The 15,799-nt window shown below is 33.7% G+C and overlaps 1 protein-coding gene and 1 pseudogene across 1 annotated transcript in view; one reads left to right on the top strand and one right to left on the bottom strand.

Annotated features, from left to right (window-relative positions):
- LOC107464030 (uncharacterized serine-rich protein C215.13) overlaps positions 1 to 895 on the bottom strand; it is a gene marked incomplete in the record, with an annotated part of 1,680 nt that extends 785 nt beyond the window's left edge. Inside the window, 2 exon segments of the mRNA XM_016082932.3 lie at positions 1 to 578; positions 581 to 895. Of these exon segments, the coding sequence (XP_015938418.2) occupies positions 1 to 578; positions 581 to 767 (765 nt within the window).
- Positions 896 to 9,199: 8,304 nt separating this feature from the next.
- Positions 9,200 to 13,745, top strand: LOC107464423 (inositol transporter 1-like; annotated as a pseudogene).
- The last annotated feature ends 2,054 nt before the right edge of the window (positions 13,746 to 15,799 follow it).

The raw sequence follows: 15,799 nt of genomic DNA, 5'->3' as shown, positions 1-15,799 counted from the left end.
GCCGCCAGCGGAAGAAGAAGACGACCCCTGCTTGTGCTTGCCTTCGCGGTGAGACTCCACTCGGCGGAGAGTGCAGTCACCAAAACCGGTGGAGATTCTCTCGAAGAAGTCGCCGGAGAAGCTCCTGCTACCACAGCCAACAGATCTGGATCTGGAAACCTTGCGCTCAAAGGAAGCGGTGGAGTGGCTACTGTTGGGAGTGTTATCTTCTTCCACAACAACAATGTCGGTCCTTCTGGCCATGAGAGAAGAACCGGAGCAGCACTTGCTATTTTCCTTTGGCTTGGAAGTTTCTGAGATGGTGTCCCTGAAGCTCTTGGAGGACTTGGAAGAATGGTAGAGAAAGGACCAGAAGCCGTGATTCCTCTTCCTGGGAGTGAAATCGTGGATGAGTAAGTCGTCAGGGTCGAGGAGAGAGCGTGGTCTTCTCGGTGTGGCGGTGGACTTGCTGCGCTTGAGAATGGCGGCGTCAGAGGGTGCAGCGGAGGAGCTGGGAGAGGGCTTCTTCTTCTTCTTCTTGACCAAGAGAAAAGGAAGGCGTGGCCTTCTAGAATGAGTAGTGTTAGCGGAGGAAGTTGGGAAGGGGAGGAGGTAGAGGAAGAGGAAGAAGGGCGGATGGGGAGAGGGAAAGAAGAGGAGAGAAGCTTGCCGAGCTTGTCTTGGAGGCAGAAGGCACAGATTCCGCCGGGATTCGTTCTGTAAGGGTGGTCGGTGCATTGCATACCGTCAGCCATGTCGTCGTCGGCGCCTCCTTTGATTTCAGCCATCTGCACAACAAGCTAAGAAGGGTTGGACACTTCTCACAACCACGTGGATCACTCCCTCACTCTCTATTCTATTCTATTCTATTCTATTCAACTCAAACTCAAACACTCCTCCATACCCCATGTCCCATCACTTATAACCCATTAATACTTTCTAAATTACTATTACTAAATAAATTTCCACAAAATAACAACTACTTTTAAAAAAAAAAAATTCAATCATCATATGTACATATGAAATTATTTTTTAACTTTTTTATAATTCAAAAATGTAATTTCATATCTATCTTTTGTATTTATTGAGTTTTTGTTTAACTAAAAATGGCTACTTTTGATTTCATTTAAAAAATAAAATTTTATCATATATATCATAATGGTACTCGGCTCAAGGAAAAGGTTAACTGAATAATTATCGAGAAAAATGAGTTAAAAACAATATTAAGAAAAAAAATATAAATGGTGGTTGTTCAAATATAAAAGGAATTATAAATTATGCGTGTAATGTTGCACTAGCCAGTAGCCAATAGCCAGTAAATCCAAACAGAAGAATCTATGAAAGATAGAGTTTGTTGCTCCAAAATCTGTAGAGGTCATTTCCTTCGTTTTATTTTTTTAATTCTAGGAATAAAAATTTATATTTATTCAGATTCTCCTTGCAATCTTCATATATTTTCCTCTCTTCTATGAAATTTTTATTGAACTACGGCCACTCTTATTATTACATAACTCAAAAATTATGAAAAGTGCAGAAATGTTTGTCGCAATTTGTTTCTAAACTGATCTACGCTATAATATCTTTAGGGAGATGAGAAATGTTATATGACCATGTTAAGATTTTCTAAAATTAGAATCATTTTAAATATTTGTTTTGCTTACCACATTCATAAATGTGTGAAGTAAAAACGGTTAGTTTTGCATTTGCATGTAGCTCCAATTTTGAGATGAATATCAAATGTCATCCATTACTAAGTGTGGAATAGTGACTATTTTCAATTTTGAGGTAGAGTGACATAGTGACTGTTTTCAATTTTAAAGTAGAGTGATATCTCAAAGCCTTTTGTATACAGTTCTTCTTATATTTCATATATGATTATCTAGTTTATATTTATAGCAACAAATAAAAATTTATCTCGTAATTTAAAACTCTTAAAACAAATTGTTAGATAAATGGTAATGAAATTTTTAAATTATATAGAACATATTATAAAATATCAGTAGTTCACCTTTAAATAAATTTTACAATATACTAACAAAAACAAATGTTATAGTTATCATACTTAAAATTAAATATAAAAACTTTTAATTAACCGTATACTATACAACTATATTAAGCAGAGTGCAACATGAGTTAACATAATTAACTTTATTAAATACAACTAGTCACTGATGAATGATTAGCATATAAGCTTTACAAAATATATAAATATTATCTAAAAATAAATGACCATTTGTATCTATAAAAAATGAAAATGTTGACATATGTATTTATGATAGATCAAAATTGATCTTATATCTACAAAAGATACACTTTGTGTGACAAAAGTGTCTTGTCTTAAATCTGCACTTGTTTCGTGGTTATCCGACCCTACGTGGTACTCCAACCCTCTAAAGCCCTATCTATGTGGATGTGAACAATTTTTTTCACCAAGGGTTTGGGAAAAGAAGTACATTTTGCGGGAGAATCCATTGTGCCCTAGCAGAGCTTCATCGTCATCGTCGCTCCATTCTAATTTGGAAAAGACGACCAGAGCATGCACAATCGGTCATAATGAAGACGTAATAAAGAATCGTGCATAGATTAGCGAGTAGAGCCTCATACTAGGCATTTCGTCGTCGACAACGAAGACGCCACTCCTTTTGATCCGCGAAGAAGAGAGGTATGTCATTGCCATTAGTTAGATTGATTCTATATCGAACCTTGTGATTAATTTTATATGTTTGAGAATTGTTAGAATAGTTGGTTGAGGGTTTGTGTTAGCTGCAGTTATAGACAATATTTTTTAGATTGTATTGTTTAATTTTACTTCCAGAAATGACCAAGGTCCATATAACTATGCCTATTAATCATAGAGGACAGTTTGAGAGAGGGTCATATGGGAAGGTTAATTACATTGGTGGAGAAGTAACAGAGATTGAGAAGGTTAACGTTGATACCATAAATGGTTTTTTCATACCTAATTTGCTGAAGGACATTGAACATACGTCTTTGCTAAATTTTACTAGCTAGAACCTGGAAAGGAGCTTGATAATGGGTTGAGGTTATTAAGGGTTGATATGGACATAGTTAAAATGTATGAGGTAGTTGTGAAAAACGGTAACAAAATTAATGTCTATACAAAGCATCTGGTGGATCATCCTATGCTAGTTGAGAAAAATATTACTCCATCAAAGATGAAAATGAGGAGTTGTACTAAAAGGGTTTCAACTCTAAAGAAGAGTCCAAGAAGAAGACTGATAGTAGTGGAAGATGATGACGATGCTGAAATAGTAGGTCATGTCTAAGTTGTGAAGGAGACCCAAACTAGGGAAAAAGCCCATGAAAAAAAATAACCAAGCTGAAGTTGAGGCCCAAAATGAGGACAATGTCACTATGGCCCAACAGATAGCAAGTCCAACACCTTTATCATCCTATGAAGAGCCACCATCAACTCAATCCTAACCTTCCCAACCACCTATTGAGCATGACCAGCAACCAATACATACTGATGGTTTAGACCTAGTCCCACCCTCTGAAACCAATGTCTCTGACCATCCTGCACCTGAAAAACTGACCCAATACATCCCACAGCCATATAGAAAACCACTTTCATAATCAATCCCTGAGTTAGTCCAACCCTCTAACTCTAATAGGACTCCCTAAAATAATCAAACCAAACCTTCAGATGAGGTTGAGGGACGGCCAAACGTGAACATGAGAAGATCAATAAAAAGGCCTCCCCCTACAGGACAATCCTTTATCCGGAACCCTGATCCGAACAAGCCTCTAACCTTCTATGTCTCCATTGATGAGGATGCTTTTTCTGATGAAAATGCTGGATATCATTGCTATGAGTCAAAGGACTTGCAAAGCTTAGCAAGTGATGAAGATGTTGACCAGACTCTAGTTTTTTCTCAGAGCACAGGTGCGGTTGGTGTTGGGGATGGAGTTTGAAACCCTCAACCATTTTAGGAAGGTAGTCCAAAAGTTTAATATCAATATTGGAAGAAGCATATTCTTTGCTCATTGTGATTCACCATATCCAAGGCTATATGCTACGATGAGGACTGTCCTTGGCAAATATATTGTGCCAAGAGAATATTTTCAGCAAGTTATCAGGTCAAGACTTTTGTAAACGAACACACCTACAATAGAAAAAATCATTGTAAGTCAGCAGATAGAAAATGGGTTATAGATGAGCTAGAAGAGACGATAACGGTTCAACCAAACTTGATAATGAGAGAGGATGACGAATACTTCAGAGCTGAGTATGATGTGATGATCAACAAGAGAAAAATTTACAAATCTATGAAGAAGGCAAAGGAGAGGATTGAGGGTTCCGAGATTGCACAGCATGCAAGACTTTGTGATTATGCTAACGAGATACTGAAGACTAACCCTGGCTCGATCGTAAGGATACACACGAATCCTATATCTGATTCAAATCCTCTTTTTCTTAGGATCTATGTATGTTTTGATGCATGGAAGAAGAGATTTGTGGGTGGTTGTATACCATTGATAGGGTTAGATAGAATCTTTCTGAGAAGATATTACGGGGGTCAGCTACTAACAGCAATAGGACATGATGCAAATAATCATATATACCCTATTGCCTATGCAACTATAGAATCAAAAAACAAAGAAAGTTGGAAGTGATTTTTAGAGATACTTGAGGAAGATGTTGGAGATTTTCAGGCAAACGGGTTTAACCTCATGTCAGATATGCAGAAGGTACTTCTTTTGATTAGTTGTTGATTTTGATTTAGTGATCTCATTGTATTTGATTCATGTACTTATTGAAATCTAATATAGCGTATTATTGAATGTCATATATTGAAATTTAGTTTAGCTAGGGAACTTATTGAATTTTGATTTAGATAATTATTGAAATATGTTTTTGGGACTTAATTTGGTTATGATTTAGGTTATCGTTGAGCCTTGTTTAGATAATTATTGAAGTCTGATTTAGGTTTTTCTGAAAGTTTGGTTTATGAACTTGTTGAACTTTGATTTAGATACTCAATAAAATCTGATTATTAAAATTTGATTTTGGTCTTTATTGAAATCTGATTATTGAAATTTGATTATTGAACCCGAATAGATAATTATTGAAATCTGATTTAGGTCTTTCTTGAAATCTGGTTCATGAAATCTGATTATTGAACCCAATACAAATAGATAATTATTGAAATTTGAGTTTAGGTTATCGTTGAGCCTTATTTAGATAATTATTGAAATCTAAGTTAGGTCTTTCTTAAATCTTGGTTTATGGACTTATTGAACTCTGATTATTGAAATCTAATTTAGATACAAAATTGAAATATAGTTCATGAAATCTGATTATTGAACCCAAATAATTATTGAAATTTGATTTCGGTCTTTCTTGAAATTTGGTTAGGGACTTATTATGATTATGATTGAGGTACTTGTTGAATCTTGTTTAGATGCTTGTTGAAATCTGATATAGGTCCTTGTTGAATGTTGTGTGTATTAATATTAAAATCTTGGTATATTTTCTAATAAAGATGTCTCTCATGGTAATATGAGTCTTCCTAACACTTCAGAAGTTGTATAAAATAACATCCATAGCAAAAGTTTCGGTTTTTATTACATTGTTCTCTAATGGCCGTGGAATTGTGGAACTTGAATGGAGTGGAGCTTATTAGATTGAGCTATTGCTTTCTAGCATATATAGCATCTTTGGTGAATGGAAATTATGTCTTTATTAAGCCGAATTGATTTCCGGTTGAAGTTCAAACTATAGTGATGAATAATATTTTTGGTAATTTGTCCACCATTGATAAATATTTTAAACAAAAACAATTACATGAATACTTTTGACGCCATTGATATTTTAAGCATGTATATATAGATTTATGTTTTGAATGATATGAAATCTCAGTAACATTACTGATCTTGTTATTTCCCTTTGTTGTTACCATATTGGAATATCGAAAGTAAATGTTTTCCCTTTGACGCGAAAATGGGGATTCTTAAGAAACACAAAGCTTTGAGATGATAAGTGTTGAAGCATGTTGAACATTATTTACATAATTATTGAAATGTGATTCAAGATATATGTATTTGTTGAATTTGATTCAGATCATTGTTATATATGCTTCTTCTTGAACTACTTATTTTACTGTATACTGTTAGGGGTTAATATCTACTGTGCAAAAAATATACCCAAATGCCAACCATCTTCCAACCATCCATCTACACATGAAACAACAATTTAGATGGCAACAACAACTTGAAAGGAGAAATGTTAGGCGACCTCCTCCGATTGTACAAACACATGAAACACCTACACCATCTACCAACCATCCATCTATAACCCCTTCCACACACAACTCTCAAACTATACCTCATCCACTGCAAGGTGCTAGTGTAGGGACAACCACACGTTTCATGCAGTTTATGCCTACACCTGGGGTGACGACAAGTGCTAGAGGCAGAGGCACAACTGTTAGAGATAGAGGTCAAGGCAGAGGTCGAGGTAGGATAGGTGCATTAAGCGAAGCAAAAAATGGTGTCTCAAGCGGGAGTAGTAACTCAACCCCAATTTCATAGACTACGTGTTCTGATGTGTTTGTGAACGTTCATATAAGAGAGGAATTCGATACTCTTAGACTCTTATGTTTTCGTATTTTCATGTACTTAAGATAGCTCGCAGACTATTTATGCTTGCCTTTTGTTGTTTTGGTATACTAAAGAGAGATACAAGACTCTTGTATTTTGTTATGCATTTTCATGATCTCTTTAAGGGTAGAGTTAGTTACGCTATTTTTGAGGGTGTGATGTGATTTTCCAATTTATAATGGTTGTGATAATAATGTTTTGTTTTGATTTCTTGTGATGGATTATGCACTTCCTCACTTGCCTTCTTTGGCTTATGTGATGACTATATTTTTGAGAATCAAAATTAACTAACTCCAAATACAATGTTCAATTGAATTGTTCTTGTTCTTGCCATGCACATGTTCTTGATAATCAATGGAACTTGCAGCATCTATGTACAAGTGTTCCCTAAGATACTGTTAATTTTATCACTCTTCTAACAGCACTTTGATATGATTTTGGAAGACACTTGGGTTTGGAAACCAAAACCATCAGGTTTCTATGTTACATCTTCAGCTTATTATTGGCTCCTTAAGAAGAAAATAGAGATTGATGTGCATTTAGATTGGCATTGTTCAGAGATAAAGTTTGTTAAAATTAATTTAGATGGCAACAACAAATTGAAAGCATGGGTGTCTATGTCAATGTATCAGAAATTAAATGTCATCAAGTTTCTCATATGTGGGTGTCTATGTCAATGTATCAGAAATAAAAAAAACATTAGAATGACTTAGACATCATGTCATGCCAAGATCATAAAAAAATTCACATATCTCACGATTAACAAAAATCCCAAATTATACCAATCTTATATTTTCATCACCAAATACAACTCACAAAATAAACAAAATGCTAGCCCCAAAGCAATGGTTGAAAGCAACACTCTAATTTTCCTAATTTCGCCCCTAAATTTGTCTATCTTCCTAGCCATCATTGAGGATGCTTGAAGATTTTTTTCCAACTGCAGTGATAGTCAACTTATCTTCATGCCTTGCATAAGAATACTCCAAATTTCTTTTAGCTAAAGATCTTGCTAGGCCCTCCCATCCTTCTTCAATTTCATTCACCTACACAAAGTATTTGCAGTCTCTTCTATGAAAAAATACAAAAGACGCGCCCAAATGTCAACTAAAATTTGAAAATAAATTTCTAACCTCAACAATAATAGTGTTTGGCCATTACTGCCCATAGAGGACATCGGATGAACCATCTATTAAGGTTTGTCATTGTGCCAAATTCCATCAACGCAACCTCCCTCCCACAGAGGCATCTGTTGTCGAGCTTCTTCTCCTTCATCTTTTTCAAATCTAAAGCATTGTTGTGACTTCTATCATTTACAGCAGAGTTAAATCTACGCAAAGATATTTCAGGGGTTACGATGTTATTCTTTCTAACCGTGGGTGCACTTGACACTATGAAATTCAACAAGTTTCAATTTTTGAGGTAGGGTTCGAATTGGGGAAGATAACTTTCTAGGATTTCAATTTGATGATTAGAACCTTATCAAACAATCATATACCACCGTAGCCTTCCATGTAGATAGAGCTTTGGAGGGTTGGAGTGCCACGTAAGTTCGAATAACCACGAAGCAAGTGCATATCCAAGACAGGGTACTTTTGTCACACGGAGTGTATCTTCCGTAGGTGCAAGATGAGTTTTGATCCATCATGGGTACATATGTTAGCGTTTTCATCTTTCATAAGTACAAACATTCATTTATTCTATCACCCAAATATGACGGATAATAATAATTACACAACGATATTAAATTATACATGACTGAATTATAAAAAATAGATTATATTACATTATATGAAAAAATTTCCACCAACTTTAAAAGTTCACCAAAAAAATATATTCCCAACTCAAGTTAACATAACAAAACAACAATGTTATATGATTAATAAAATTTATTATTTTTAATTAATATTTGACTAATATTCTATATCTTAAATACACAATTTTAAATTTTAAACATTAAACTTAACTCCTAACAATATAAAAAAATATTGGCTAAAAATATTAATTAATATGGATAAAAAAATATTGTTACTAACATTTCTCCAAAGAAACTATATGCAAATAATTTGTATGATTCAGATTTATTAATTATTTGGATTTAATTTATATAAATATCAGTGTAAAATTGATTTTTACAGACATCTAATTAACATATCAATACATGAACAAATAATTTTCACTTAATCACCCACATGAATATTATAAATATATGCGATTAGACAAAAATAGAAAGTTATTTAATGATATTAACACATAATTAAAATAATCTAAATTAAGAAAATTAAGGACCTAAAATGACAATTCAACATATGTAGATATTTGAGTACATGTTTGTTTTGACAGAGTAATAACAGAAAGCTAGCAAAAGAAATAAAAAAGGAACAATAATCTAGTTGCATCTTAACATCAGCACAAAACTATTCCTTTACAAAAGAAACAAATGTTGTTATCATATATATGCTCATCAACTACTTTTAAGAGAATAAGAAGTTCAACAAAATTTCTAAATTTAACAACCCTATTGTCTATAAAACGATATCCGATCTCATGGAATAACATGCAATTTACAACTAGTTAATCAAGCGCGCTAGTAATAATGGTGGTTGATATATCCGTGTCGATTAAAGCAGGAAGCTCTGATTATTTGGAGAAGCATCCAGAGCACAAAATATCCTTTTTCCGAAATTCTTACGTTGTTGGAGTTACTTTTGCGGCTGGTATTGGTGGCCTTCTATTCAGTTATGATACTGGTATAAACATATGCATACTTTGTACCCTTTCATTGGTTAAAAAGAAAAAAGGAAACAAAATGATATAGCTCATAGTTTGTTTTCATTTGCAGGTGTGATATCTGGTGCTCTCTTGTACATAAAAGATGATTTTGAAGTTATAAAGAATAGTAGTTTTCTTCAAGTAAGAGTGGGAGAAACTTGATTTTTTTTCTCATTTTCTTTAATTTTTTAGCTTGTAACTATGAACATAGTTACATGAAATGCATTTCATTTCGGTACAAAAATCAGTATGTGTTATACAGTACATCACATTAAAAATATTTGATGTGAAAAATGTACATATAGCGTTTCATTACACAAATAAATTGTGAATTGGTATGCCGTATTATCTAAATGGTGAATTCACGCAATTATAACTAAGATACAAAAATTTTATATGCACCAATAGGACTATATTAGAGTTCCCTTTTGCACCAATTATATGTTCTCTTTTTTGTATATTTGCAGGAACTAATTGTTGCCATGGCCTTAATTGGTGCAATTTTTGGCGCCGCCATTGGTGGTTACATTAATGATTTCTTAGGACGTAAGGTTGCCACTATTATCGTAGATATTTGTTTTGTATTAGGATCACTCCTTATCGCTGTCGCACCAAATCCAACTCTTATCATAGTGGGCCGATTTTTTGTTGGCCTAGGTGTAGGTTTCGCTTTTGTTACTGCTCCTATGTATATAGCAGAAGTATCGCCATCTGAAATAAGAGGTGGATTAGTTAGTATCAATTGTTTTATGATTACAACTGGGCAATTTCTTTCCTTTGTCATCAATTATGGTTTGACTAGAGTAAGTATACCCAACCCTTTAACCAACAATACCAATACTAATACTTTTTTCTTCATCTACATTCTTGATTTTCTAACAGCGAAATTATGTATGCAGGTTCCTGGGACATGGCGTTGGATGCTTGGAATTGCAGGTACACCAGCTATCATTCAATTGGTTCTTATGGCCTTTCTCCCTGAATCCCCAAGATGGCTTTATTTGAAGGTAAACGATGATATGAGATTAGTGATCATTCACGTGAAATTGTCTCTGTGCTAAGATAATAAGTGGTAATTGTTAGATAATTTGACGTATTCAACTAAATAGTAATGCTAGGAAACTAATTTTTTCAGCCAGCATCAACCAATTTTTTTAAAATTATTTTGTATATCTTAAATTTTAAAACCTAAATCTTAAATTATAAATGTAAACTTTAAAGTTAACTAACTAAATTATCATTTAACAATTTTCAACTATCATTTTCACATGAAAACAATTTTATGTTAGTAGTCATATATAAAATCTAGGTAAAATAAATCCTTATGTTGATTTCCTTTTGGTACAATAACTAAAAGCTTAGTTCCTTTTAACTTGCAGAATAGGAAAGGGGAAGCCACCAATGTTCTTTCTAAGATCTATCAATCACCTCGGTTGGAGGACGAAATAGAAATTCTTGAAGCTCACATAAAGCAAGAACAAAGGGATAAGGTCAAAGTTAAATACAGTGATGTATTCAAGTTGAAAGAAATTAGATTTGCATTCATATGTGGGGCTGGACTTCAAGCATTCCAACAACTTACTGGAATTAGTGTTATAATGTACTATAGCCCAACAATCATCCAATTAGCTGGATTCAAATCAAACGAATTGGCTTTGTTCTTATCCCTTATTGTTTCTGCAATTAATGCCGGTGGCACAATTCTTGGAATTTACCTTATTGACATTGTAGGTCGAAAGAAGCTAACTCTCAGTAGTTTAACAGGTGTAGTTGGAGCCTTGATCCTACTCTCTGCTTCATGTTATGTTAGAGGACATGGCAACCCGAGTTTAGTTTATGGGTGGCTTGCTGTTGTGGGTTTGGCTTTGTACATTATATTCTTTGCACCTGGAATGGGTCCTGTTCCTTGGGCTGTGAACACAAAGATATACCCTGAAGAATATAGAGGAATATGTGGTGGCATGTCTGCAACAATTAATTGGGTGGTAGTGTGATTATGTCCATTAGCTTCCTTTCAATTGTAGATGTCATTGGGCTTGGTGAGAGTTTTATGATTCTTTTGGCAGTTGCTTGTGTTGCAATAGTTTTTGTGATTCTCTATATGCCGGAGACAAAAGGGTTGAATTTTGAAGAAGTTTCAAATATTTGGAAGGAGAAAGCCTATGGAAAAAATAAAAACACAGAAAGCATGGTTGAGCAAGCAAGTACATGATCAATAACTTTTATGATACGTCTAAGACATGTAAAAGCATGAAAGGGCATAAAATTTTAGGGTTTGAACATGAAATGAAGAAGAACAAACACTAAAAGGAGAAAAAATGAAAGATGAAAATAAAAGATATTTGCGTATTTGCGTATTTGCGTGCACATACGTATTTGCGTGCTTACCGGTAGCTTTGGCTAAAGAATTCTATGGTCCATGACCTTTCTCACTTTCGGATCTTGTGACATGTTGAGAGAGTGAGAGAGGGGGAGGGGGAAATGTTAAGGGAGAAGACTCTAGTGACATGTGTGACAAGCAATGCAAAATTAGGTAGATGAAGTAAGAACTTATTATAGGATCAAGTGTTAGTTATTGATGTGTTGTTATTCTTTGTTTTTAGGGAAAGTATGAGGAGACAATATTTTTATTGTACAATATATACAATAGGATTTAATTGAAATTAAAATTAAATGATGGGTAATTAATTAATTTTGATTTCTTTTTAATTTGAAATTTGAAACAAATTAGGATTACCGTCAGTTATAGAATCAGAACAACAAACTCTCTCCCTCAAAACGGCGTGACCTCCATTCTCTCAATTAATCCGAGAATCTCGTCGCTTCAGCCCTCCATCCGGCACCACCGCCATCACCACCAGCAACCACCGTTGCCTACCCTCTCTCTCTTCCCTCTCTTTTCTTTTTCTTCCCTCTTTCTTCATTTCTCCTCAATCCCCTGTACGTTACCCCTGGTCTCTGTGCAAAGCCCAATCCCAGCAAAAAACCTCAATGCAACCCAGAGTGGATGAGCTCTGTGCCGCTGCAACACCGCCTCTGCTACCCCTCTTTTTTCATTCTTCCCTTTTTACCAACGCAGGTTTCATGCTTCCTTTTGTCCGTGTTCTTTCGTTTATTTATTTTAACTAATTTTTAATTCTGCTTTTAGTGTTTAGATTAGGCTTAGATTAATAGATTGATACTTTTTGAATTCCAAAATATTTGATGGTCGATTTTTCTGGATTGATTGCTGCTTAAATTGAGTTTAAAATTTCTGTTTACATATTGTGCACACCATATGCTCGATGAAATGCTTGAATGAAACTTTTTGTTTAATTCTTATGTTTGGCCAGCATTTGTCTTAAATTTTGTTATCTTTAGGCATTATAATTCAGAATTGTGTAATGTTAGGCTATTTTTAATGATGTTTAGATTGAGTTTTGACATGGCACTTGATTATTAGTTTTGTTTAAACACCAAATTGGTTTAAAATTTTAAATTTGGTCATTTGATTAGTGTAATTTAAGAAGTGCATATCATGTTTAGTCAAGTGAATTGAATAAAACTACCTATTCATGTATGTTTTAAACATTCCACATAGTTGCCATTAGATTATTTTAAATTCCTATCCTTATGCCTCTATGCCATGCAAAAACAAATAAATTTGGTCACAACTCACTTCACAATTGAAAATATATGCTCTAAGTGACTAGTTGATAAGTAATCACCCATGATATGCTTAATGCTTAGAGACCTGGATGAATCTTATTAGTGTAGTATATTTTTAAATAATATAAAATAGAACTTACTGCATTATTATTGTTAAGAGTTTTGCTGAAAATGTAAATTAAATAGAATAAAAAGAAGCATGCATGTTTAGATTATGAATATATGTATGAGTATACATGATAGATAGCCTATGCATTAACAATGCAACTGAGTAATGAAATAAGTGCATGTGTTGCCTTTTGATATTGGTGGTACACAGTGTGATGTAGCACAGAGAATATGGGTAGTTAAAATGCTTATATAATAGGTAAAATAAAATAAGTAATTTAGTTACTATCAATAGGTGATGTTGATGCATTTTTTTCCAAGTTAATATGGGTAGAATGATGTGGTTCAGTTATATTTGTGTATCTTTCTCTATAGAGTTTAGAGAGGATTTTTTTGCATCTCATTTATTAATTGTTTATCTAAATAGTTTCCATTATTTGATTTGAGTGTTTATTTCGTGATTATAGGTCATGCTACTATTGAATGTTACTGAGGTTGAAAGTGAAGAGATGAATTTTGGCTACATGGTTATCTTCAAACAGACACGTGAAATGTTCATTTCTGTAGGCGATCAGATGTTCAATTTACTTGTGAATGCGGATGGTTATTATTGACTCCCTATTTCTATGTGAAGAATGTTATTTATGACTTAACTGACTATCGTGGTTTGCAAAAGCTTTTTCATTAACACGTTAATTTAGTGAATATCTGGTCGTGATAGGGGAAAAAATAACGCTACAGTATTTTCAGTCAATCTGGATGTTCATTTTTGCTTGATTTTGGATGTTCATTTTCTTCATATAACTGGATGTTCATTATCATAGAACAAGAAATTGTCAGGTTTCACATTCATCCATTAGCTCACTGTTGCATCTGTTCAAAATGAATCAAATTAACTAGTCCCAAGATCAAATATCATGACGGCAATGCTTTACCAATTCAACTCATTCAAAATAGAAAAATGAAAAACATATATCCTTGAATACATTCATAATTAAAAAATGTCATAATAGCAACTCTCTAGATGGTAACTTTCACTTTCAATCATTATGCTTAAGAGAATCCAAAAAAATACAATCACAACAACTTAACAATAATTATATAGGATCCACGGTTATGTCCCTCTAATTGCACAGGAAAAAAAATAAAAACCAATCTAATGTCATGCCGCTGATACCTGCAATATGTTTTCAAATTAATAACCAATAAATAAGATAGATAACACGACAATGTAACATTTAAAGAATCAAGTCAATATTTGACTAATCCAGTCAATATTTTGTTGTGTTGCTTTATAGGCATTTAGACTTCGACTAATATAGGATAGCAAAAAGGCTTGGTATTTTATGGCTTAGATTTTGGCTTGCGTTGTGACATAACTAAGGGTAGAAAACTGAGTTAAGTGGAGTTATTGTTATATTTGTGCAAGTATGGTTTGAACTAAAATTATAAAATGGGCTCGAAGCTTTACATGTTTAAATAAAGCCAAAATATAATGACATATATACTACCATAACTGGATTAAGAGTAGCTGAGTACAGAATTAAAACTGAATCCATCAACATCTGGTTTTTCTAACCCCATACGGTTAAACACTTAAACCTGTTATTATATAGTAAACCTGGAAATGACAGAAACTTGTTTAGCCAAACATATTAAAATTCTTAAAAAAATATTGCTCACGTAATCATCTATTAGACACTTCCTTCAGCAATATTTATTCATTTTTGGAGATTGGTGCATTAATATTGGCCTCACTACCTTGTACTGTTTAATATTGGATGCTGTCTATGGTAATTAGTAAGTAGTATCTATATCACTTAAAATTGGTATTTGATATCTCATATTAGAAGCCAGTATTCGTATCATACATGCATTATTTTACAAAAAAATACAAACCATGAAAGAATTAACAAAAAAGAAAAACATCTAAATAAAATAAAAACTATAATAAGCATGGATACATGTGAATGTGAAAATCAACAATCTGATTACTTACTACAGTTTTCATCCAATTAAAGGGACAAAAAAAATCTATCATGAACACCAAACATCCAATACCCTGGCGGCAGTTCTGATCGGTGGCGTCTCGCCCGGCAACTAAGTTGCAGCGAAGGCCAGATGTTCAGCGATGGCGCCGAACTTGAGGGCAACGCACAGGTCACTTGCGTTCACCTGTGACCTTCCTCGGTTGCAGGTTGCGGGGCTCAGGGTTCTAGTGCCGTCAAGGGGCTCTGCAGCGAATTGGGAGGGTTTGAGTGGGGGGAAGGAGAAACAGCGTAACAAAAGGGATTGGGGATTTGGGAAAAAAGTGGAAATAGCAAAAATTTGGTGGTGTATTTTAGTAAACAGCCATAATAGGATTAGAATTAATTTTCAGCTTTAATTTCAATTTGGGCCTAATAAAGAGCCCATTGTAGGCATTGTATGCATATTTCATTGTCTCCCTAGCGGAATCCTTTATTAAATGAGAAAATAATGTTTGTACATTTTGTTTAAATTTTTCTGTATATTTTTTATAATATAAAATATAAATATTTTCATTGTTTATCAATTACTTTTAATGTATGTAAAAATAAAAGATGAAAAAAAATATACCAAAATGATACATATAAAGTTTTTTGTTTAAATATACTTTGATGAATTTAATTAAAGAAAAATGATATGC

The sequence above is a fragment of the Arachis duranensis genome, chromosome 1 (genome assembly GCF_000817695.3).
Source record: "Arachis duranensis cultivar V14167 chromosome 1, aradu.V14167.gnm2.J7QH, whole genome shotgun sequence".
NCBI classification, from domain to species: Eukaryota; Viridiplantae; Streptophyta; class Magnoliopsida; order Fabales; family Fabaceae; genus Arachis; species Arachis duranensis.
This window is presented reverse-complemented; position numbering and strand designations above follow the sequence as displayed.